The 23,234-nt window shown below is 36.3% G+C and overlaps 1 protein-coding gene across 3 annotated transcripts in view; it reads left to right on the top strand.

Annotated features, from left to right (window-relative positions):
- Positions 1-23,234, top strand: part of SPAG16 (sperm associated antigen 16) — a 1,071,375-nt gene that overhangs the window by 744,427 nt on the left and 303,714 nt on the right. For all 3 annotated transcript variants that reach the window (XM_086341619.1, XM_086341641.1, XM_086341630.1), the window contains one exon: positions 4,025-4,090. In XM_086341619.1, the coding sequence (XP_086197745.1) occupies positions 4,025-4,090 (66 nt within the window). The remainder of the gene's footprint in view (positions 1-4,024; positions 4,091-23,234) is intronic.

Here is a 23,234-nt window from a genome sequence, read left to right as displayed (position 1 = left end):
GAATGCATCTGAGGGATAAATGGAAAAAATCAGCACTCATGCTGATAAGACTCCTTCCGAGGATCTTTCAGGAGACAGATAGCTAAGGGCAGAGGTACTGAACATCACCAGTATTTCAATGGCCTATGTCACATGTATTACGGGCTAATATTTGTGTTCTTTCTTTGCACTGAAGGCATTGTACCAACATTCCACACGCATTATCTCATGTAATTCTTAAAACAGACCTAAATGATGATAAAACGTTTTTATCATCTCATTAGACATGGGTAATGGCATTTAATCTATAGATTTGTTTTGAGAATTGCATGAGGCGACTAAAGCACAGTGAATTGAAGCAACCTATTTAATGTCGCACCACTGTTTGGTCGCACAGCAGAGCCAAGAATTAAGTCCGAGATGTTTCTGTCCCCAGGGCAAGTCAGAGAAACCATTACTGCACACAGCTTCCCTGAGAGAATCAAATACTGGAGCAATGACATGTTAGCTCATGTGGCTTTTTTTTTTTCTTTTTTTTTGGGAAAACACTACCCTCTTTTTCATTTTTTTCACTTCTTTGGGGGGAGAAAAAAAAACAATTCTGACAAGAATTCATCAAAGAAGATATTCCAAATTTTAATGTCCTGATTTGGGTATTGCTTTTGATTAAGGCTGTTTGCAGACCAGAATATTAGTAACCCTCATATTCCCTATACGACAAAGAAAAAGGAGGAGATTCACTTTTATCTTGGGAACAAAGCTGGATAGAAAAGCTTTTTTAACTTTTCTTAATTCATGAAACATTTATCTTCGAGTCAGGTTTTGTTATAGCAGCACAAATGTGGTCCGTCAGCATTTCCATTATATCCCCATATTTCCAGGGCTTTTCAAGAGTGCCTTGGAGATTCAACTTTGAATTAAATCTTGGCATTCAGGGTTTGAATCAGGAAACTCCATTTTCCATACCAATTAATCAAATAGTTTAGAGGTTCTCAATTTAGAAGAGGACCAAATGTAAAATTTTTATTAACACAGAAATTATTTTAAGACAAATTTACTAATACTTAGACCATATTAGCACTCATTATATAATTATATTTAATATATGGTATTGTATACTCAGTTGATCAGTTGTTTATGATTCTTTGCTACCCCATGGACTGTAGACCACCAGACTCCCCTGTCCATGGGATTTCCCAGGCAAGAATACTAAAGCAGTTTGCTATTTCCTACTGAGTTCTCAAAAAAATTAACCATAAGCGCTCCTAAGATAATATGTGAAAGCTAACTACAACATCTTATATTTGCCTTTTTGACTTTGTAAGTAATTTATTCCTACTTTGGGAATTTGGATGATTTGAAGTCCTCAGCATAATTGGTTTAATGTTATTAACAGCATCAAGATACTAAACCAGAAGAGCCTGAATAGGGGGAATCCTGAGAGGGTGCCAAAGTGTTTCAATATATTTTTATGAATTTTAAATTCATGTGGGGAAATTTTGCATTCTATAAAAAGGGATTAATAGCATGCGTTAGTTCTATAAATAGATACTTGAAATTTAATGTGTTGAATTCGGTGACAATAATGAGGATTAAATAAGTTTAATTACAAAGCCTTTCCTCTTAGTTCCAAACTAGTCTGTGAATGTTCTGTGGCAGACATTGACCCTGTATCTTTTAATATCTCCTTCTATAGTCTTTTCTGAAATCTCTCCTCCTTAAATAGTTTAGGATTAAGTCAACAAAATGTAGTGAATGAAAAATAGATGAAGTCTTTTGAGTACACTTACTCTCCTTCTGACTGACTTCTGTCCAGCCACAATGGCCTCTTTTCTGTTTCAGAAACATACTAGGCAGACTCCCACATTGAGGCATTTGTTCTAACTTTTTCTCCTTCTTGGAATGCACTTCCTCCAGATGTCTTCTTGGGCAACTCCCATTACTGCCTCAGTCTTTGCTCAAACCCTGCTTTCTGAATGTGATCAAACTCTATCACTCTACTTGATAATTGGATTTGCCCTTAGATCTTCAATCCCAGCATTCATGACACCCATTACCCTACCTGACTTTTCTTCTTTCTACAGTATTTATTCTCTTCTAACACACTTAGCTTCCCTGGTGGCTCAGATGATAAAGAATCAGCCTGTAATGCTGATTGCAGGGAGACCTGGGTTCAGTCCTTGGGTTGAGAAGATTCCCTGGAGGAGGGCATGGGAACCAACTCCAATATTCTTGTCTGGAGAATCCTGATGGACAGAGGAGCCTGACAGGCTACAGTCCATGGGGTTACAAGGAGTCAGACGTGACTGAGTGACTAAGCAACACACTCATACCTTTTTAAAATGTCTGTTCCTTCACTCTTCCCCTAGATTTTAAGGTCAATGAAGACAAGTTTCTTTGTTTTATTCATTGACATATTCTAAGAATTGTGCTGAGAATACATTAATTGATCAAAGATATTTGTTAAATGAATGATGCATTATAAAATGAAATCTGAATTTCATCCCATAACAATAATCTGCAAACAACATTTCAGATTTAACTTTCTCTTTTCTCTGGTTCTTCTATAAGACTTGAGTTATTTCCCTAGGATAGGTAAGAATGCACTTTGAACATTGATGACACAATGAAAGGTCCTACATTTAAATCCTTTTATAATGTTTTGTTGTCCAGTTGCTAAGTCATGTCTGACTCTTTGTGACCCCATGAACTGCAGCATGCCAGCATTCCTTGTCCTTCACTATCTCCCAGGGTTTGTTCAAACTCAGGTCCATTGAGTCAGTGATGCTATCCAACCATTTCATCCTCTGCCACCCTTTTCTCCTTTTGCCTTCCATCTTTCCCAGAATCAAAGTCTTTTCCAATAAGTTGTCTCTTCATATCAGATGGACAAAGTATTGGAGCGTCAGCATTAGTCCTACCAATGAATATTCAAGGCTGATTTCCTTTAGGATTGACTGGTTTGATCTTCTTGCCATCCAAGGGACTGTCAAGAGTCTTCTTCAGCACCACAGTTCAAAAGCATCAATTCTTTGGCACTCAGCCTTCTTTATGGTCTAACTCTCACATCCATACATGACTACTGGAAAAACTATAGCTTTTACTATATGGACCTTTGCTGGCAAAGTGATGAATTTGCTTTTTTAATATGTCTAGATTTGTCCTAGCTTTCCTTCCAAAGAGCAAGCACTTTTTACTTTCATGGCTGCAGTCATCATCCACAGTTATTTTGGAGCCCAGGAAGATAAAATCTGTCACTTCCACTTTTTCCCTTTCTGTTTGCCATAAAGCAATAGGACTGGATGTCATAATCTTAGTTTTTTGAATGCTGAATTTAAAGCCAGCTTTTTTTAATCTTCTCTTTCACCCTCGTCAGGAAACTCTTTAGTTCCTCTTCACTTTCTGCCATTAGGGTATACTGTGCTATGGGCTCATTTTTGGAAATTTTGTAGTTAATTTCAATTAGTTTTATCTATTGTTTGGAAAAGATAAATAAGTAGATGCAAAGCATGCTTTTCTCAAAATAAATGCTTATTTTGTGTTAAAAATACTACTGGACATGTTTGTAACATTTTTTATACTTGTAATGATCTTAATACCAAACTCAGAATTTATGAATTAAAATGCGATCTTGTGATTCAAAAGGAAAAAGAACCCCATACCCTCAGCAGTGATAAAAACATCCTGAAAATGAGGGCTTTCTATAAGAATTCACTACTTGGCACCATGACTAGAAAGGTACGCTAATTGCAAATGGAGTCATTTAGTGAGAATTCACTACCAGTTCAATGATATAACTGTGAGAATACTGGAATTTCACTGTAAAATACCAATGCTGGTGACACACTCACCAGTACAGCTGTGTCTGATTCTACACGGTAGCTGACAGCAAAATTTAGCATTTTCTACCGTGAGTATGTATTGATTTTATTAATTGACTTAAACATTACTTTAAAACAAACAAGATCATTTGTTATCTTTCCATTTCTTTTCACATGTATTGAAAGGAATTTATCTGACTTGTGTTTCCGCTTTGTCTTCTTAGGGGAAATGTGAGCAGTCTCTCTACGGTCACATGCATTCCATCAATGACGCCACCTTCACTCCTAGGGTGAGTTGAGTTCTTCCACTAAGTTATTTTACAGCTTTATTATTCAAATTCACTTTAATGAAAAAAAAAAATGCCAGAGAAAAATGGCAGGTTAACAGGGTGAGAGGAGAGAACAAATTTGTAAACTGACTACAGCAATGAAAACAATGTACACATAATATAGAATTAAAGAAGTTTAAAACACACTTTACAGTGGTAAGTAGAGGGGAATCTTCTATTATACTTAATTCCACTTAAACACATGTTTCAAGGCTTTCTGTCTAGCGTGGCCTTCAAGAAAGTAAGTAGAATATAAGCTTGTAAATTTTAGTGTAAGATCATAAACTAAAGAAAATGATTGACAGGATAGTCAAGAATAGAAAATGTTAAAGAAATGGGGCCTTTCCTCAGGGTAGAATAGAGCAACCTTGATTTAACAGTTTTTCAGTTTCTTATGAAAAAGTTTCAAATATGTCTTTCTTTATATAAACTTATGACATAGCAAAAATATTTATCTACAGTTTGAGTTATGTAGAGATCGGGATGATTTTGCCAGTGATGAAGATTGTTAAACATGGCTTTGAGTTTCTGTGCTAATTCAGATTGTCTCTAAAAGGGCTTCCTTGGCGGCTCAGTACAGAATCCACCTGCAATACAGGAGACCCAGCTTCAATCCCTGAGTCAGAAAGATCCCTGGGAGAAGGGAATGGCTATGCACTCCAGTATTTTTGCCTGGAGAACTCCATGGACAAGAGGAGCCTGCCAGGCTACAGTCCATGGGCTCAGGAAGAGTCAAACACAACACTTTCACTCTCACTAAAAGAGTTCAGATGGTAATCATGGAAGGATGATTTTGTTTGTACCTTCTCAAATGAAAGCACTTTGACTAGATAGATGACTTCTCAAGCCCCTTCAAACTATATGATTTAATTATATCTAACATTTTAATTTGACTCAGTTCCCAGTAGAGTGTAAATCTTAGTTCCATATTCCTCTTTCTTTCCCAATTAGCTAAAAATGAAATCTGATAGATTACCTACACCCAACCTCAAAATGATAGCATAGTCAAAATTCCATTACTATCATGCTGTTATTATTCTTTTAGAGAGAGAAGAGTGTTCACTAAAAATAATTCACTAAGAATAATTTCTGCTAAAGGAATGTTGTTTACTTCAAGTGAAATCGTGCTGGGGTCACCAGCCCTGGAATATTCATGATTGGCTCAACTAAAATTAAATTTTAACAAATTTGTTTTAGTAAAGAATTTCCATTTAATTGACTCTCTTGAGTCAATATATTATAAATTAGTTCTAAATACCAAGTGAAATTTTATTTCTAGCAGAGTATATAGCCATTTAAGAACTGTAGACCCACATGATAGGATATTTATGCTAAAAAATCTATTAAGTGGCTTAAAGCTTCACATACCTTAGGAAAATTAAATGGAAGCTAAAATGTAGTAAAGTAATATTTTGTTAGTCAAACATTTATTTTGGCAAGTAGTCTTATAGCTGGAAAGTTCACACCATTTAACAATCCTAAATAGTACAATTAATAAATATGGAAATACCTAAATTAGATTTATTCACTCAGCAATCAAGGGACACATACATTAATTATGTGTATTTCAAAAGCAAGATAATGAATATGAGGTCCAGGTGCCCAATATCAAAGTGACTGACCAAAGTGACTGTCCAATATCAAAGTGTTATTGTTTACACACTTTGTTCATACCAAAGGGACTATTACAACACTGTTCCAAATCAACGTTCCCCAAGCCTCATTGAATTTTTCCATTAATTTATCTCTTCTTTGCTATAAATATTTAATTACTGTTAAGGAAATGCTGTTTTATTTTGATGAATGATACTCTTAAGTGAAATTTTCAGTCATTTATGTCAACTGTTTTGAAAACTGTCATATTTCACATTCCTGTTAGGGAGTGTCAGGAGGATGAAGGCAGCAGTAACCAAAAGAGTGCAAAGACTTTCAGGATTTCTGAAGGAAATGGCGTTGTGACACAGTTCACATTCAAACTCTCAAAGTTGTGATCATAAATGCATTATATGGTACATACATAGCAGGCAGAGAATTGTGTAGTATCAGGTCTGTCTGATAATTGTTTGATGCCTTACGGATATGCATTCAAGTCACATTACCAGTTAAAATGCACTTAGCTATTTACATAAACACAATTTTTGGGAAATTCTTTAATTTTAGATTTGTAAGCAGAAATCAAAAATGTAAAACTCAGTGAGATCCAGCTAGCCACCAAGAATCACAGAAACAAATATACAATATCAGTATGTATGCATGGTTCTATATAAAAGTGTATAAATTAAGATTTATTTCTGTGTTATAGGACTAGAGCCCCAGTGTCTTCATCTCTGACTGATTTTTCTATTGGAGATAGATTTTTATCTAAAACCTCTTTTTAAAGTAATCTGCTAATGAAACATTTTAAGGACCTATGAAAGCTTTTTACTAAGTCAGTTTTGTAAAGCAAAACCAATTTTTTTTGAGTTGGTTGTAATTACCATGATAATATTAATAGACACAGACAACTCAATATAAGTAATTTTTAATTGTAGAAATATATAGCAAGAAAATGAATAGGGGATCCCTATTGGAGTGTCCCCTGCCTTTAAATTTTTAGAAAATTGACCTATAGTCTGGCTAGGGTGGAGATTCCATCAGGCCTTCTAAGTACTTTTCTTGATCCTCTTCTAGAGTGATGTTATGGTCAGGCGAGTGTCCTTATATTTCTGTGGATATTTCCAACTGTTCCGAGAGATACATAGCCAGGATGGCTGTGCTATGCCTGCCTGGAAAAGTCAGATGAACACTGTAAATCAACTCTATTAGAATACCAGTACATCCTTCCATGGGACTGTTTACCTCTGTCTTGCACATTCAAGCTAGGAATTTAGTCTCAACACATTGATTGTTGGAACAAAACTGAAAGGCTCTGTAGAGTCAAAGGTAATTCTAGTAGTTCTAGAATTCTAATCAGCTCGTAAAAGAATAAGTTTCACACATCCTTAAGTTCTATTCTCACTAATTTTAATTAACCTATTGCTTTATTCAAGTATTGTTATATTGATTATTTTAATATGGTAGTATATACTTTAATTATATAAAATGTGGATATTTTGATTTTGAAATGAATGACATATAGCCTTAATAGAAGGCTATTCAAGTTCTGACTTGTTTTTCATCTACAATTCCATGGAAACTGCCTGTTGTGAATAAGAGTGATGGAAGGTGAAGTCTGTCAGTTTCACTTTGCAGCAGTTTGGAGTTTTAAATAAGTAAGACAGAAAGGGATTTAATAGGACTTTGCAGCAATGTAGACTCCTACCCCATCTGTTGGCCTTGAGTCATATAGAGGACAAGAGAAATAATTTCTTGCTTTAGAGTACTTGAAGAAGAGTGATGGTTGTGAGTAATGATTCAGGTCACAATTTAAGCTGAGAAGGTGAAGGAAGTGTTTAGAACAGAAAGTGGCATTGCAGGGGGAATTGGTTGATCATATATATGGATCATTAGAGGATACTGTAGAAGGGTATGTGAGAGCTAGGAGAGGTAATAGGATCAAATTAAGGGACAAACACAGATCTTTGAAGATAAGTGTCTAAGTAAGTAATAAGGGAAAAAATGCTGATATGGGCATCTATCAATAACAGTCATTTACATTTTGCATGTCAAAATGGCCATAGAATCAAAATGACTGTATCAGAAGGAAACTATCAAAAAGCCAGTACTCATAAAATATGGTAGTATTGAAAAAAGATGAAGTCCTCTGCATTCTCTGTGCCTAGGTATCTTCCTGTACTTTCCGTACGTATCAGAGGCTGTGGATTCAGGTTGGATGATAAGGAGTTGCTCCAGAAAATGTGGGCTGTCAGCTTTAGCTGAAAGCTCACTGAGGAATAATTGGACTTTCAGAATTAAGTCATGAACCACATTAGATATTTTATTTTATTTTTTTTTAATTTAAATTTATTTATTTTAATTGGATGCTAATTACTTTACAATATTGTATTGGTTTTGCCATACATCAACATGAATCCACCACGGCTGTACATGTGTTCCCCATCCTGAACCCCGCTCACACTTCCCTCCCCATACCATCCCTCTGGGTCATCCCAGTACACCAGCCCCAAGCTTCCTGTATCCTGCATCGAACCTGGACTGGCGATTTGTTTCTTATATGATATTCAGTTCAGTTCAGTTCAGTTGCTCAGTCGTGTCCAACTCTCTGCGACCCCATGAATCACAGCACGCAAGGCGTCCCTGTCCATCACCAACTCCCGGAGTTCACTCAGACTCATGTCCATCGAGTCAGTGATGCCATCCAGCCATCTCATCCTCTGTTGTCCCTTTCTCCTCCTGCCCCCAATCCCTCCCAGCATCAGAGTCTTTTCCAATGAGTCAACTCTTCGCATGAGGTGGCCTAAGTACTGGAGTTTCAGCTTTAGCATCATTCCTTCCAAAGAAATCCCAGGGATGATCTCCTTCAGAATGGACTGGTTGGATCTTCTTGCAGTCCAACTCAAAAGTCTTCTCCAACACCACAGTTCAAAAGCATCAATTCTTTGGCACTCAGCCTTCTTCACAGTCCAACTCTCACATCCATACATGACCACAGGAAAAACCATAGCCTTGACTAGAAGGACCTTCAATGCCATTCTCCCAAATCATCCCCCACCCCCCACAGAGTCCAAAAGACTGTTCTATACATCTGTGTTTCTTTTGCTGTCTCGCATACAGGGTTATCCTTACCATCTTTCTAAATTCCATATATATGCATTAGAATTGAAAGAGACATGTGTACCCCAATGTTCATCACAGCACTTTTTATAATAGCCAGGACATGGAAGCAACCTAGATGTCCATCAGCAGATGAATGGATAAGAAAGCTGTGGTACATATACACAATGGAGTATTACTCAGCCATTGAAAAGAATACATTTGAATCAGTTCTAATGAGGTGGATGAAACTGGAGCCGATTATAGAGAGTGAAGTAAGCCAGAAAGAAAAACACCAATACATTATACTAACACATTAGATATTTTAAAATCAAAATATGCTGTAATCCCACTGAAATCCTAAGACAGATTCGTTGCTGTGATTCAGTGCTGAGAACCTCCCAGTCACCTTACTTCTCTGAAGACTATAATTCCTGAGTTATTGTCTCCCTTTATATATATGGCTCATGAAGTACTTTGACACTTACTTCCTTGACCAGTTTTCCTCAAACACCTTTTTCCTCCTCAGCTACTTACTCTTGAAGTCAAACTCTGAACACTTTGTCCTTAACTGTAATTGCATCGTTTTCAAATCCTCAGTTCCAAGCATTGCTTTTCTAAAGATACCAGTCTGTCTTCCAGCTCTTAAGTAAAGCCAGTATGGTGCTTCCACTTCATTGAGAGCTCTTATTAGCTAAAATCTTACTCACATCTTATCACCTTTCTGCCTTCACTTATTGTACCCCAGCTTGGGTACCTCAGTTATCATTCTAGCCATTCTACTGCAAAGAACTTAATTTAGTTCAGTTTGACCTCCTTTTCAGTCATGGTTCACAATGTCTTGGGGCTTTTCTCTGTTTACTTAAAAAAAAAATCTGTACACTGAACAGCATTAAAAAGAAATGTGAAATAGGACATTTAAATCTTGTTTGGCTCACTATCTCCAGCATCTAGTATGCCTATTTTGCATACATAATATTCAAAAAATGTGATGAATAAATGCAGAGTTTTAGACCAATGAAAGCACAAGGACTTCATTATAGTATGTATCATTGCATCTTATTTTTTCAACTATGTTGGCTTTCAAAGTTCTGTGGATATTAAACTGCAAGACAAACTCACTTAATTCTCATAATAGATTAGCTGTTCCTTAGAAAACTTCTATAACATGACACTGTTCCATAATTTTAGAACACTGGAAAATTACCCAATTTCAGTTATACTTGTCCCCTAGTACATTTTGGATACTGGCTTTTCCACTCACAAGATGTATAATCTTGATAATCATTTAGTTCATTGTAAAAATGAATGATAAAAAGAACAGTATTACACAATACATAATAATGTGTTTAATATAATGCCTGGCAAGTAGAAAATACTATTATCACTTCTATTCTTAACACTCCAGCTGTTACTATTATTGTTGTTTAGTCAGTAAGTTGTATCTGACTCTTTGTGACCCCATGGACTGAATCATGTCAGACTTCCCTGCTCTTCACTGTCTCCCAGAGTTTGCTCAAACTCATGTCCATTGAGTCTGTGATGCAATCCAACCACCTCATCCTCTGTTACCCCTTCTCCTTTTGCCTTCATTTTTTTTCAGCATCAGGGTCTGGGAGACCAAGGGTTGACTCTTCGCATCCGATGGCTGAAGTATTGAAGCTTCAACTTTAGCATCAGTCCTTCTAACGAATATTTACAATTGATTTCCTTTAAGATTGACTGGTTTGATCTCCTTGCTGTCCAAGGGACTCTCAAGAGTCTTCTCTAGCACCACAATTCAGTTCAGTTCAGTTCAGTCACTCAGTGTGTCTGACTTTTTGTGACTGCATGGGCTGCAGCATACAAGGCTTCCCTATCCATCACCAACCCCCAGAGCTTGCTCAAACTCCATTGAATTGATGATGCCATCCAATCATTGCTTCTTCTGTTGTCCCCTTCTCCTCCTGCCTTCAATCTTTCCCAGCATCAAGATCTTTTCTAAGGAGTCAGTTCTTCACATCAGGTGGGCAAAGTATTGGAGTTTCAGCTTCAGCATCAGTCCTTCCAGTGAATATTCTGTTCAACCTTTAGGATTGACTGGTTTGATTTCCTTGCAGTCCAAGGGGACTCTCAAGAGTCTTCTCCATCACCACAGTTCAAAATCATCAATTCTTTGGTGCTCAGATTTCTTTATAGTCCAACTCTCACATCTGTACATGAAAAATCATATCTTTGACCACATGGATCTTTGTTGGCAAAGTAATGTCTATGCTTTTTAATATGCTGTCTAAGTTGGTCATAACTTTTCTTCCAAGGAGTAAGCATCTTTTAACTTCATGGCTAAAGTCACTGTCTCCAGTGATTTTGGAGCACAGGAACATAAAATTTGTCATTGTTTCCACTTTTTCCCCTTTATTTGCCATGAAGTGATGGGACCAGATGCCAGTATCTTAATTTTTTGAATGTTGATTTTTATTACTACTACTATTGTTGGTGAAGCTAATGTTTCTTTCTGGGCTTCCCTGGTGGCTCAATGGTAAACAATCTGCCTGCCAATGTAGAAGACATGGGTTCAATCCCTGAGTTGGGAAGATCCCCTGGAGAAGGAAATGGCAACGCACTCTAGTATTCTTGTCTGGGAAATCCCTTGGACAGAGGATCGTGGCAGACTGCCATCCATGGGATCGCAAAAGGGTTGGACAGGACTTAGTGGCTAAACGATGATGTTTCTTTCTAGCCACTTGTTTGCGAATATGTAGATGTAAATGAAAGAATGGCCACACACATATATATGACTTTCTTATATCCTTTCACTTAATTTCATTTAAAATAGATGGTATAAATGTACAGCTGCAGTATACACTTAACATTTTAACAGAAATAAAATAAATTCTAAAGCTATTCTGAATAGGAAATTATTGAATTGTATTAAACCTGAGTAAATTCCATGAAAAAAATGTATATAAACCTACATAGGAATATTTTGTCTGTTTCATATCACAGCATAACATTTAATAATTAGGTTATTAAGAGCTTTAAATTTGATATGTAATAGATTAATTGCTTTTCCAAGTTACTAGTATGTGAATATAAGTGCCTTAATTATCTATTTTTAAAAATTGTGGGAAAGTAAATACCTGCAATTGCCTACCTATAAAGTTATCCTCATTCCATTTTGTCAAAGGAAGATTAATTTCTGTTTTCTGAATTTTGTTCATTTATATTCATTCTCAAACAAAGTGCTTAGTATCAGTCTTTGGCCATTTTATATAAAAAATACAAATAACATTTAGGTCATGCAGTCATTGATCTTCTGAAGGACAAATGATGTCAGGCAGCACTTACTAAAAATTTTTTTGTTTACTTCTTCAGCAATACAAGTTGATGTCAACTACCATTTAGCTGGGCCAATAATATTGATATTTGATGTCAGTTCTTATTCATTGCTACACCTAGATGATTCATAAGTCAAAACTTTTAGATGTGTGATGAAAAACACTAAAATAGGTTCTGTCTATCTGGGGAAATGGAGACAACAACAGAATAGAAAATTAAAGGCCATGGAACTTGGCATTCTCATTTTATATAATATTTGAGTTATTTCAATAATTCCTACATTTATTAAAAATTAATTTCAGTTATTTTAAACTAATCTATACTAAATGATCTTCTTAAACTAAACCTTTTTGAAAATAACCTTATTGTGCTAACTTTTGTGAAGAAAAAATAACTTTTGATGAAAAATGTAAAAGTGAAGAAAAAAGAGTTCTTACAAGCAGACATTCAAAAATTAGAGAATATATTTAAATGTAATAAATTGATAGAGGTTCTTTATTTCTACTTAGTTCTCAGAAATTTAATACTTCATGTGACAAAGAAGATACAATACATTTAAGATTTTACCCTGCCCCCAAAGTTTAACCTTTAATAACTTCTTTAGTTGGATAGAGGTGATTTAAGCATTTGTAATTTTCTTGGTAGTTCCATGAACATTAGAAGCAATGTGATTATGTCATATTCCTTGACACTTCCTCTTTGACTATGAAACTAACTAATAATTTGTGTATATATATATATATTCATGTATGTATGTCTATGTATATATATATATATATGTGTGTGTGTGTGTGTGTAAAGGACAAGTTCCTGAGGTAGTGGAAGTGTGGCCTGATAGAGGAACAGGGCAGATGAAGTGGACAAGGATTAGATAAAGCAGGTGGAATAGCTTATGTCTGACAGATAATTGTCAACTTAGGTTGCTCTTTTGGCTTAATGTAAAATGGTTGAGGTTATTTTAGGATAACCTCATAACATTATCTATGGCTTTCAAAATGCTTATTCATATAAAAATGCCCTGACTATGAGAAGTACAATAGATGCTTTTGGCTGAATAATACCTTAACATTTTTACTCCATAGATCTTGGCATAGTTCTTGGTACAGAAAATAATCAATAAACATTCATTGATTAGGAAACATTAGAAAACCAACACAAGTCAGAACTCAAGGGGTATTTTAGAGGACATTCTTAGGACAATGTTTGCTGTGATATGATTAAATTTATTTTTTACTATTGATCTTAAAATAGTATTTTAACATTTATTACACTTTTTCAGATTGTCCATGTTTGTTTTGAGCACACAGCTGCCAATATTGTTCAAAATATATTTACTACTTCTATAAGAAACAGTGTCATTGCTCAAAGTATTTGGCTATTTAGGAAACTAGTCTTTCAGTACAATGAAATCTTATTTGAGTGGTTTCCAGAGTACAAAAATATTTTAAATAAAATCAAAATATCAATATAAAATAGATTTTTCTCTAGTAATGATTAAGTTAGACAGTCTAAACTTGCATGAGATGTTAAAAGTTTGAAAAACTCCATGCATGATAAATAGCATGAGTTTTACAAGAGATTGTTTTACATATACGGATAATGTCTAATGTATCATATGTTATCCCTGAGTCACATAATTAGAGCACAATGAATTGCCACACAAATTTATTCATAAGCACAATTACAATAAAAATTAGCCCCTTTAATATAATTTTCTTCACTTAATTGTGTATTTGTTGATGAACGTGACCGTGTGAATTGATACTTTAAACACTGCCAGTTAACAGGCACAACAACAAGCACAGCAGGAGAATCTGGCCTTCCTCTTCAGAAGATTCAGATTGTATATCCAGGGTGGCCTTCAGGAAAAACGTTACATCTCCCTGAAGAGGGGCTGAGATTTCCTGTGGCAGATTTTACCATGGTCCCGGGGCCTGAAATGTCAATCAGCAGCATGTTGTCTTTCACCCCTCCCCATTAAAACTGGTGTACCAGAACACTAACAGTCTCCTAACTAAGGGAATTGTAGTTCCTAAATCCAGATTGCATTCAGAAACCTAAGCTAGTTGTATTTTCCTGAAGTATTCAAGTTTTCATATTCACTTTTTATTAAGAATTTGCTAACGTTCCTTGACCTGATACTTTGGTGATAGTGAAGTAAAACAAAAATTGTGTTACTAAGTTAAATACTAGTTGCATCTAGATCTTTTACTCTACCTAAGTGGAAGAAAATTTGGAATACAATCTTAATTAAATATAGTCTTTGTTTCTTTTTGATGAGTTTCCTATTAGAGTTGACCAAAGGTATTTAAATTTTTTCTTAGGTTAGGGGATAGAAATTTTTTAAGAAATAGCTGGTTTTCAGTTTATATGCTCAAATACAAAATTACAAATATTCCCAAGCCATTAATATATGGATTTCTTCCATATTATGTTGATTTTCATATATAAAATAGTAAAAATGGACTGTACCTTTCTGAGAGTATAACTTTCTTTCTCCAAAGAGCATTCTATGCCTACAACTTCTTCAAGGATATATTTTCTCTAATGAAAAAGAAAGGGTGAGAGACTTTTTTTTCTTGGGCTGCAAACTCACTGCAGATGGTGACTGCAGCCATGAAATTAAAAGACATTTGCTCCTTGGAAGAAAAGCTATGACCAAGTTAGACAGCTATTAAAAAGCAGAAACATTACTTTAACAGCAAAGATCTGTCTAGTCCAAGCTATGGCTTTTCCAGTAGTCATGTATGGATGTGAGAGTTGGACCATAAAGAGAGCTGAGCACCGAAGAATTGATATTTTTGAACTTTGGTGTTGGAGAAGACTCTTGAGAGTCCCTTGAACTTCAAGGAGATCAAACCAGTCAATCCTAAAGGAGATCAGTCCTGAATATTCATTGGAAAGACATGCTGAAACTGAAACTCCAATACTCTGGCCACCTGATGTGAAGAACTGACTCCTTAGAAAAGACCCTGATGCTGGGAAAGATTGAAGACAGGAGGGGAAGGGGACAACAGAGAATGAGATGTCTGGATGGCATCACCAACTCGATGGACATGAGTCTAAGCAAGTTCTGGGAATTGGTGATGGACAGGGAAGCCTGGTGTGCTGCAATTCATGGAGTTGCAAAGAGTCAGACATGACTGAGCGACTGAACTAAACTGAATTGTTTCTAAAAATTCTGAACAAACAGAAGCACAGCTTAGTATATAATAGTTCTTAGAAAGGCTATGAATTTTAAATATATATAGTTCCACCTTCTAATCTATTTTTTAAATCAAACTATAGTCTTAAATATATTTTATTCAGTGACTTCAATATGATAACAACCAAATAAAGCCTGTTGTCATACACATGAACCTTAGAAATGTAAAAATAATGAAAAAAAAACCTATTCATAAATTGTCATTTTTGAATATGTGGTGGAACTGCTCTGAATTTATTGCAATTGTGCTTATATACATAACAGGAAATAAATTAATTGCAGGTTATTCCAACAGTGGTATTGCAGTGAACACTATATTAATCATTTACTGTTGGCCACTTTAAAAGAGACCTCTGCCAAACAGACTAACACTTTAGGTTGCTAACAATAATTAAAACAAGTTTAACAGAATTGGTGTGATTGTACATGTAACATGTACAGTGACCAAAGAATCAAAGGACAAAGAGAAAAGCAATTGTTATTGAGAATGGTTAATTAATATGGTGCTGCCATCTTTGCTAAGTGATTAGTTTTATTTAACTGTGAAGTGGTAAACATATGTATTTTTAAAAAGCTCTGTCTGAGCACTTAAAAAATGATTATCTTGAAATTACTAGCAATATGAAGTTGTACCTTGTTCTTAGTAAGTGCTGGATAAATATTTGTGGAAATGATTTAGGTGAAGAAAAAAAAGAAAAAATCAAATCTTGTTCTAATAAGGAAGAGACTGGCTTGACTGGATATTTCACAGTCTGTACCTTAGTCATTGGTTAGTTTTCATCCAGGTTCCAAACCCCTCTCTGACCTCTAGTCACTTCAGCAGAAGACGTGCGTTTCTCCGATTTTCATTTCCTACCCTGTGCCCTTCATTACTCTGGGAATGTAAAAGGACTGCTGTTCTCCTTTGATGAAAGACAACAGATTGATAAACTTAAATGTCTGCATCATTAAAATTGCAGTCCATGGTGTATTTCAAGTGTAGTATCAACTGTGACTAGCTTTTACTCCTCGGGGGGTCCCGTGATCTCCAGTTCCTTATGTAAATCAATGCAAAAACTGCTCCAGCGCTGCTATCACATGCTATTCATTTCAGACTTTAAATGGAACATTCTGTTTCTTGATTTGGCAAATGGAAAGAATAGAGTGGCAGTGTACGAAGTGAAAGGTTGACAGAACAGAATATTGGTCCTACCAGGGATGTGAAGAGCATTGGAAAAGAAAGTTTGATGTTATTTTCAAATCTGTAGAATCAGAGATTCACTTATATCTGTTTTGTTCTCATGTAAAGTCACAGGAAATTTATTTTATTAGGATGTTTAGAAACTAGTTTCAAGTTTCAAATGCATACCTCATTAAGAGCTCAGGATCATATCTTATTTGTTTCCAGTTTGTGCCTCTCCTGTCCTCCCTATCTCACCACACTCCATTACCTGGAACTGGGTTATTCTAAGGGGGAACACTTGTATAGTAAATATTTAATCAATGACTGAATTTTATCGGAATCCTTAAAGAAAATTCATCATCTTAAAATTATATATACATTTCTTCAGCTTATCATAACAAATAAAAGTAGACTGGTGGAGGGGTAAAGTTGTACTATGGAGAAAGATGGGTTAGAACAGCTCAATTAAATGGATCACAAAGTAGTAAAAGTTCAGCAGTTGACAAATTGGTTTTTAAAAGCATTCGAATGCCCTTTATTTTGCAAATTATAAAACCCATTAGTGTGGGTTGTTTTAAGGCAGTAAAATTATCACCACAGGCTTCATTCAAATGTTGATAAATATGGCATATGTGCTTTACTTAAAGATAGTTGTTTAAATAAAATAAGTTGATGAGCAGAGGCAAAGAACTCTTGAGATATAATAATTTCAGGAAAATATATGCTCTGTGTCTGTGTGTGTTTAGTATGTGTGTGAATTACTCAAGTGACCACATTAATTATGTACATGTGCCATGTTATATTTGCTAAAGACTGAGTGAGAAGTTTATTGGCATGTTTTAATTAAATCTTAAGTATTTTCCAGTATAACAGGGAAAGTGACAAGAAAAGTTACAAAACTCCAGGCTCTACTCAGGCTTTTCATTGTCTGGCAACATTCACTAATAAGCCATATCCCCCTTCCCCAACATTGTGTATTTATAACCTCAACTTCTGCTAGTTCCAAGGTCACTGTGCCAAAGTCAAATAATGATGAGCATCAAAATTAAATTTAAAAGCTTCAAATAAAGACCTTCCTTCTGATTCACATATGAATTTATTCCTAAATTTCTTCTTATTTATCTAATGAATTTGGTTTCAATCAGACTGAGTTTCCAGTCCCAACTAGTGCTCACCAGGTATATGAATTAGAAACAGCCTCAGAGAATCAAGATGGCAGAGTATGAGGATGTGGACCTCACCTCCCCCAACAAACATCAAAAATATACTAGATTTGGAATGATTTTGACAGAAAACCAGCTAGAAACTGGCAAAAGATCTCTTATACAACCAAAAAGCTGCAAGGAAAAAATCCCATGAAACTGTGTAGAAAGGGGAAAAAAAACAGGCATCGGGGACAGGACTGGCACCCTTGGAAGGGATCTGTGAAGAGGAGAGAAGGTTGATACGGGCAGGCTCTCATCCTGGGAAACACTCTGGGAGGTCTGCTGCAGCAGGTAGAGGGGTTGGAGGAGCCTGGACTCTGCTCAAGAGGAATGCACACGTGCTGGCTTGCTAGCAGTCAGGGCAGAGGTACCCCTGCACTGATGACTGTCACCCAGCTGCACTCCCCAGCCTGAAATGTGTACTAGGTGGGGGCTGCTACGATGTACTAGGCAATGAATCTCAGGAGGATGGGCCCTGGCAGAGGACTCTATCTAGCAGCACAGAGAGATGCCAGAGGGCCTGGGGTGTGGGCCCTGGCCCCCAGTGCCAGCCTAGCACTAGGCCTGGGATGAATGCAGTGGAGAAAAGGACACAATATAGCGTTGCTTCTGGGCAGAACCATAGATGCCTGCATGGGAGATGCATAGGTTTTGCTGTGACTACACGGGCCTCACTTGCTGCAGCACTCACCTCCTCTGGGCCAGAGCATACGCTTAAGGGCGTAGAGCCTTATTGGACCCACACTCAGGGCTTCTTCACCAGAAAATGGGAAGCAGACCTCGGCCCCCAACAGGGCTGTGGCAGCCTGGGAATAAAGAGGCCCCACCCAACATCCAGTACAGGCTCTGGACACTGCAATAACAGTCACACCCATTTCACAAGGCTAATGACTAACACACTGAGGAAAGGTATGGCTGGCATCTTTATTAAAAACAGCCCTCCCACTAAAAATATTGGCCTTACAGTCTACACAGGTTGTTCCCACATAAGAACCCCTCCAAGACCACAGTAGGAGGTCTCTATTTCACCTAAATTTATAGAGACAAAGTTAAGTAACACGAAAAAAGCAGAAGAACTACTCCCAGTTAAAAGAACAGAGAAATCCACTGAAAGAACCAATAATGAAATAGACTTCACCAGTCTGCTAGAAACTGAGTTCAAATAGGAAGTAATAAAAATGCTAACAGAATTAAGAAAAATTATTGATAGAAATCCAGATCACTGTAACAAGGAGCTGGAAACTTTAAAGAGGAACCAATCAAAATTAGACAATTTGATTGCCAAGATAAAAACTAATCTAGAAGCAATGAGTAGCAGACTAAATAACACAGAAGAATGAGTGAGTGATCTGCAAGATAGAATAATGGAAATCAATCACAACAGCAGACAAAAAGACAAAAAAAAATATAAATATGCCAGCCTAGGTGTAATAGGGGCTTTAGAAGGGGAAGGTAGAAGGAAGGAGATCAAAACTGTATTTGAAGAAATGATGGCTGAAAACTTCCCAAATTGTAAGAAGGAAACAGATACTTAGGTAAAAGATGCACGAAGTGCCCCAAATAAGATGAACCCAAACTGGAGGAAATTTCTCAAGCCTTCACTTTTCTGATCTGTGGGAGATTTTGATTTGGACAGCCTTTTTAACTCTCTTTCAGAAATGTGTCTATAATCACAAATGCTTTCTTTAGAAATTGAGAAAATCTATCGAATTTGAATGTATCAGTTAGAAAGCTTTTAAGGGAAAGAAGAATGTGTTTTCACCATCTGGTCTTTCTGAAATTTGAATGGTCTTTTATGATTACATACTTATTAGCAAGCCCAACAGCAAAACTGAAATCTTTTTAATTTAATGTGCACAGTGATGCCAGACTGAAATCAATTAACATTGTTCTCTCTTCAGATATTAAATACTAAGCTTCAGTTTTTTTTTACTTCATATATCTTTGGTTTATTCCTTCATATTCCAAAAATCCTCTTACCCTACTCTGACATTACTGTCAGTATGGAACTCTGTAGATATGTTATGAAAGACGACTGTAGTGTGGCAAGCCGCATCAAAAGAAAGCACTAAGAGCCTAAAGACGAAGATCTCATTCATGAATACCTGAAATAATGCCAATAATGACACTGACAATGAAGTAAACTCACATGAGATTCAGAAAATTTATCTCCAGTGCTTTTAGAAGAGACTCATTGCCAGAGGCAGAATGCATTAATTTTATATGTCATGTTAGGAATTTCCATTTCTCCTTGAATAAAATGTTAGTTTCAAAAATTGTCCTTAGAGTAGAAAGACTCTCAGTGATTTATTAAAGCTTCTTCTCTTCTTTACCTTCAGAAATCCACTTATTTTAAATCATATCTAGCAGACAGGAAGTTGGATTAATCTGTCCTCAGTTCTACCAGAACTGTGCTTTCAGTTGAATTCTAGAGTTTGCAGAGTGAAAGGCATTATGCTAGGTTTTGTGGTAGGTTCAATCAAGTATTTAGTCCTGCTCCTTGATGAACTAGAATATAATTAAAGAATCAAAATCTACATCCAAGTTGATAGCTACCTATCAATGTAATGCAACAAATTACAAATGCCAAAAATGGCAAGTTAAAAGTCAGTGGGGATATCTAACATAATTCTTGAGAGAAGTCAATTATAACCATTAGGAAAAGTTTTGCTCTAATGATTCAGCAGTGGAAAGAATGATTCATTAACTCATTTATTTAAATATTTACTAAGTGTATAAGCCCCAAACTGAGTATAAAAGATGTATAGCAGTACTGTCTAAAACAGACTTTCTGTAATGATGGAACTGTTCTTTGTCTAAAATGTCCAATATAATTGTGACTAGCTAAATGAGAAAATTTCAGTTTTAAATACAATTAAATTTAAAATGTTAGTTACTCAGTTGCAGAAGTTAACATTTCAAGTACTCAGTAGCCACATGAACTGCACAATATAGATCTAGAAGGAAGAGACAGGCATGTGTTAAAAAAAAAAAAAAGTAGTTGTGTAAGTTTTATGTCATGATTCTTCAGGTGCAAGATAAGGAATACCTTATGTTCCTTAGAATAATTTAGAAGAAGTTGTGTTAGAGCCAAGTTTTAAATACACTTAACAGAAAGAAATAGCAAATAAGCATCCTGCTGCTGCTGCTGCATCACTTCAGTTGTATCCGACTCTGTGAGACCCCATGGACAGCAGCCCACCAGGCTCCTCTGTCCACAGAATTCTCTAGGCAAGAGTACTGGAGTGGGTTGCCATTTCCTTCTCCAGTAAGCACCTAGTCAGTAGAAATAGCAAGAAGATTATGAGGGCATCATGTGTTTGAGGAGTGGAAAGCAGAGTAATGTGTAGAGAAGTTGTGGGAGACCAGAGGCAGGAAGGAAGCAGGTCAAGGAGGGGCTGATTTTTCAATCATGACATTATTAATATTAGAGACCAGGTAATTTCCTTTTTCTGGATCACTCTTCTTAACTCAGTGGTCATGACTCAAAGATCAAATTCCTAGTGAGACCATTACTGACCTGGATATTTCTATTTTAACACTCTCTCTGCCAAATACTCCTTGTCTACAATTTTTTAAATTATTTTCATAAATCCTATTAACATTTAATGCATAACTTATTTTACTGATTTATTTATTGTGTGATTCTCTTCAGAAACATACAAATTCTGTAAGTCTAGGACTTCTGTCTTGTTTAGTCTGTTTATCTATCACTTAAATCAGTGCCTCATACCCGAGGGGCTCAATCAATATTTCTTTGATGAATGAAGTTTCCTATTGGCCCAGACAAGTTTTCCTGAGTTCAGCCAAATTCTTGCTAACACTTATGGCACAAACTAGAAAAACACAGGAATGTCATGTTTACTTGTTTTTCAGGGTCTCAGAAACACAATTTTGTACTTAGTACCCTATTGGCCTTCATTATTTTAACATACCAATATTTATGTTCAAAACACATAACTTTTTACATCATATATAAAATTAAGATTCCTCAGTGTGAGCTCCAAAAACTCATTAGAATTTTTACACATTATTAATCTCATCATAAATTCACCATATTGCCCCTTGTGAAATATGTTAATTTCTGCTTTGCGCTCTGACATTATACCATTTTCAGTACTAATGATGCCCTCCTGCTTCCTCTCCACTAATATCTCTTTATAATCTTCACCTATTTAAAATGTGACTGTTTCTAGAAAGCTACAGAAACCTCTGATCCCACAGTCTTGGATTAGGTGTTCAATTTGTACAATAAACAACCCTTTACCTACTTCTGGCATTTAACTTTGTAGTATACGTGTTTGAAAATAAAAGCCATGAAATTAAAAGACACTTGTTCTTTGAAATAAAAGTTATGACCAACCTAGACAGCATATTAAAAAGTAGAAACATTACTTTGCCAACCAAGGTCTGTCTCGTCAAAGCTATTGTTTTTCCAGTAGTCATGTATGGATGTAAGAGTTGGACCATAAAGAAAGCTGAGCACCAAAGAACTGATGCTTTTGAACTGTGGTGTTGGAGAAGACTCTTGAGAGTACGTTGGACTACAAGGAGGTCCAACCAGTCTATCAGAAAGGAAATCAGTCCTGAATATTCATTGGAAGGACTGAGGCTGAGGCTGAAACTCCAGTACTTTGGCCACCTGATGCGAAGAACTGACTCACTGGAAAAGACCCTGATGCTGGGAAAGATTGAAGATGGGAGGAGAAGGGGACAACAGAGGATGAGATGGTTGGATGGCATCACTGACACAATGGACATGAATTTGAGTAAGCTCCAGGAGTTGGTGATGGACAGGGAAGCCTGGCATGCTGCAGTCCATGGGGTCGCAAAGAGTTGGACGCGACTGAACTGATACATGCTTGATTACTCCTTTCTTCAATGACTAACTCTAAGCCCCCTTTGATCTTGTATCTGTTGTATCTTTAGGTTATGTCCCCATGTCAGGGACATAGGATAGCTCAGTAATTATTTGTTCATTTATATACACTAATGTCTTCATCTATCTAATTATTCTTTCGCTTTGTAAGTTAACACCTGCTTTCTCAACTTATTCTTTGCAAATGTTTCCCCAGTGGCTCAAGCAGTAAAAGAATTTGCCTGCAATGAGGGAGACCTGGGTACAGTCACTGGGTTGGGAAGATCCCCTGGAGAAGGGAATGGCAACCCCCTCCAGTATTCTTGCCTGGAGAATTCCATGGGCAGAGGAGCCTGGCAGGTTACAGTTCATGGGGTTGCAAAGAGTTGGACACGATTGAGCAACTAACACACACGGAATGCATATCTGTTGTTATTCTGTTACAATACTGTTAGCTCTTTGAGGGCATTCAACCTCCGTAATAGACTATACTCTTTAAGCACCTAGTTGGGACTTTATGGTCTTCTGTTCCCCAAAGCACCCAAAAATCAAGGCATGCAAAAAATTTCCTTTTTGAACATTTAAGAGCTGGGACACTTGGGTCAGAGTGTCTGGATTTGAATCCTAGGTCTACATTTTACCAACAAAATGCTATTAGGCGAGTT

Source organism: Bos grunniens, chromosome 2 (assembly GCF_055505025.1).
Source record: "Bos grunniens cultivar Pamir isolate PY7600 chromosome 2, Bosgru_T2T1.0, whole genome shotgun sequence".
Lineage (NCBI taxonomy): Eukaryota > Metazoa > Chordata > Mammalia > Artiodactyla > Bovidae > Bos > Bos grunniens.
This window is presented reverse-complemented; position numbering and strand designations above follow the sequence as displayed.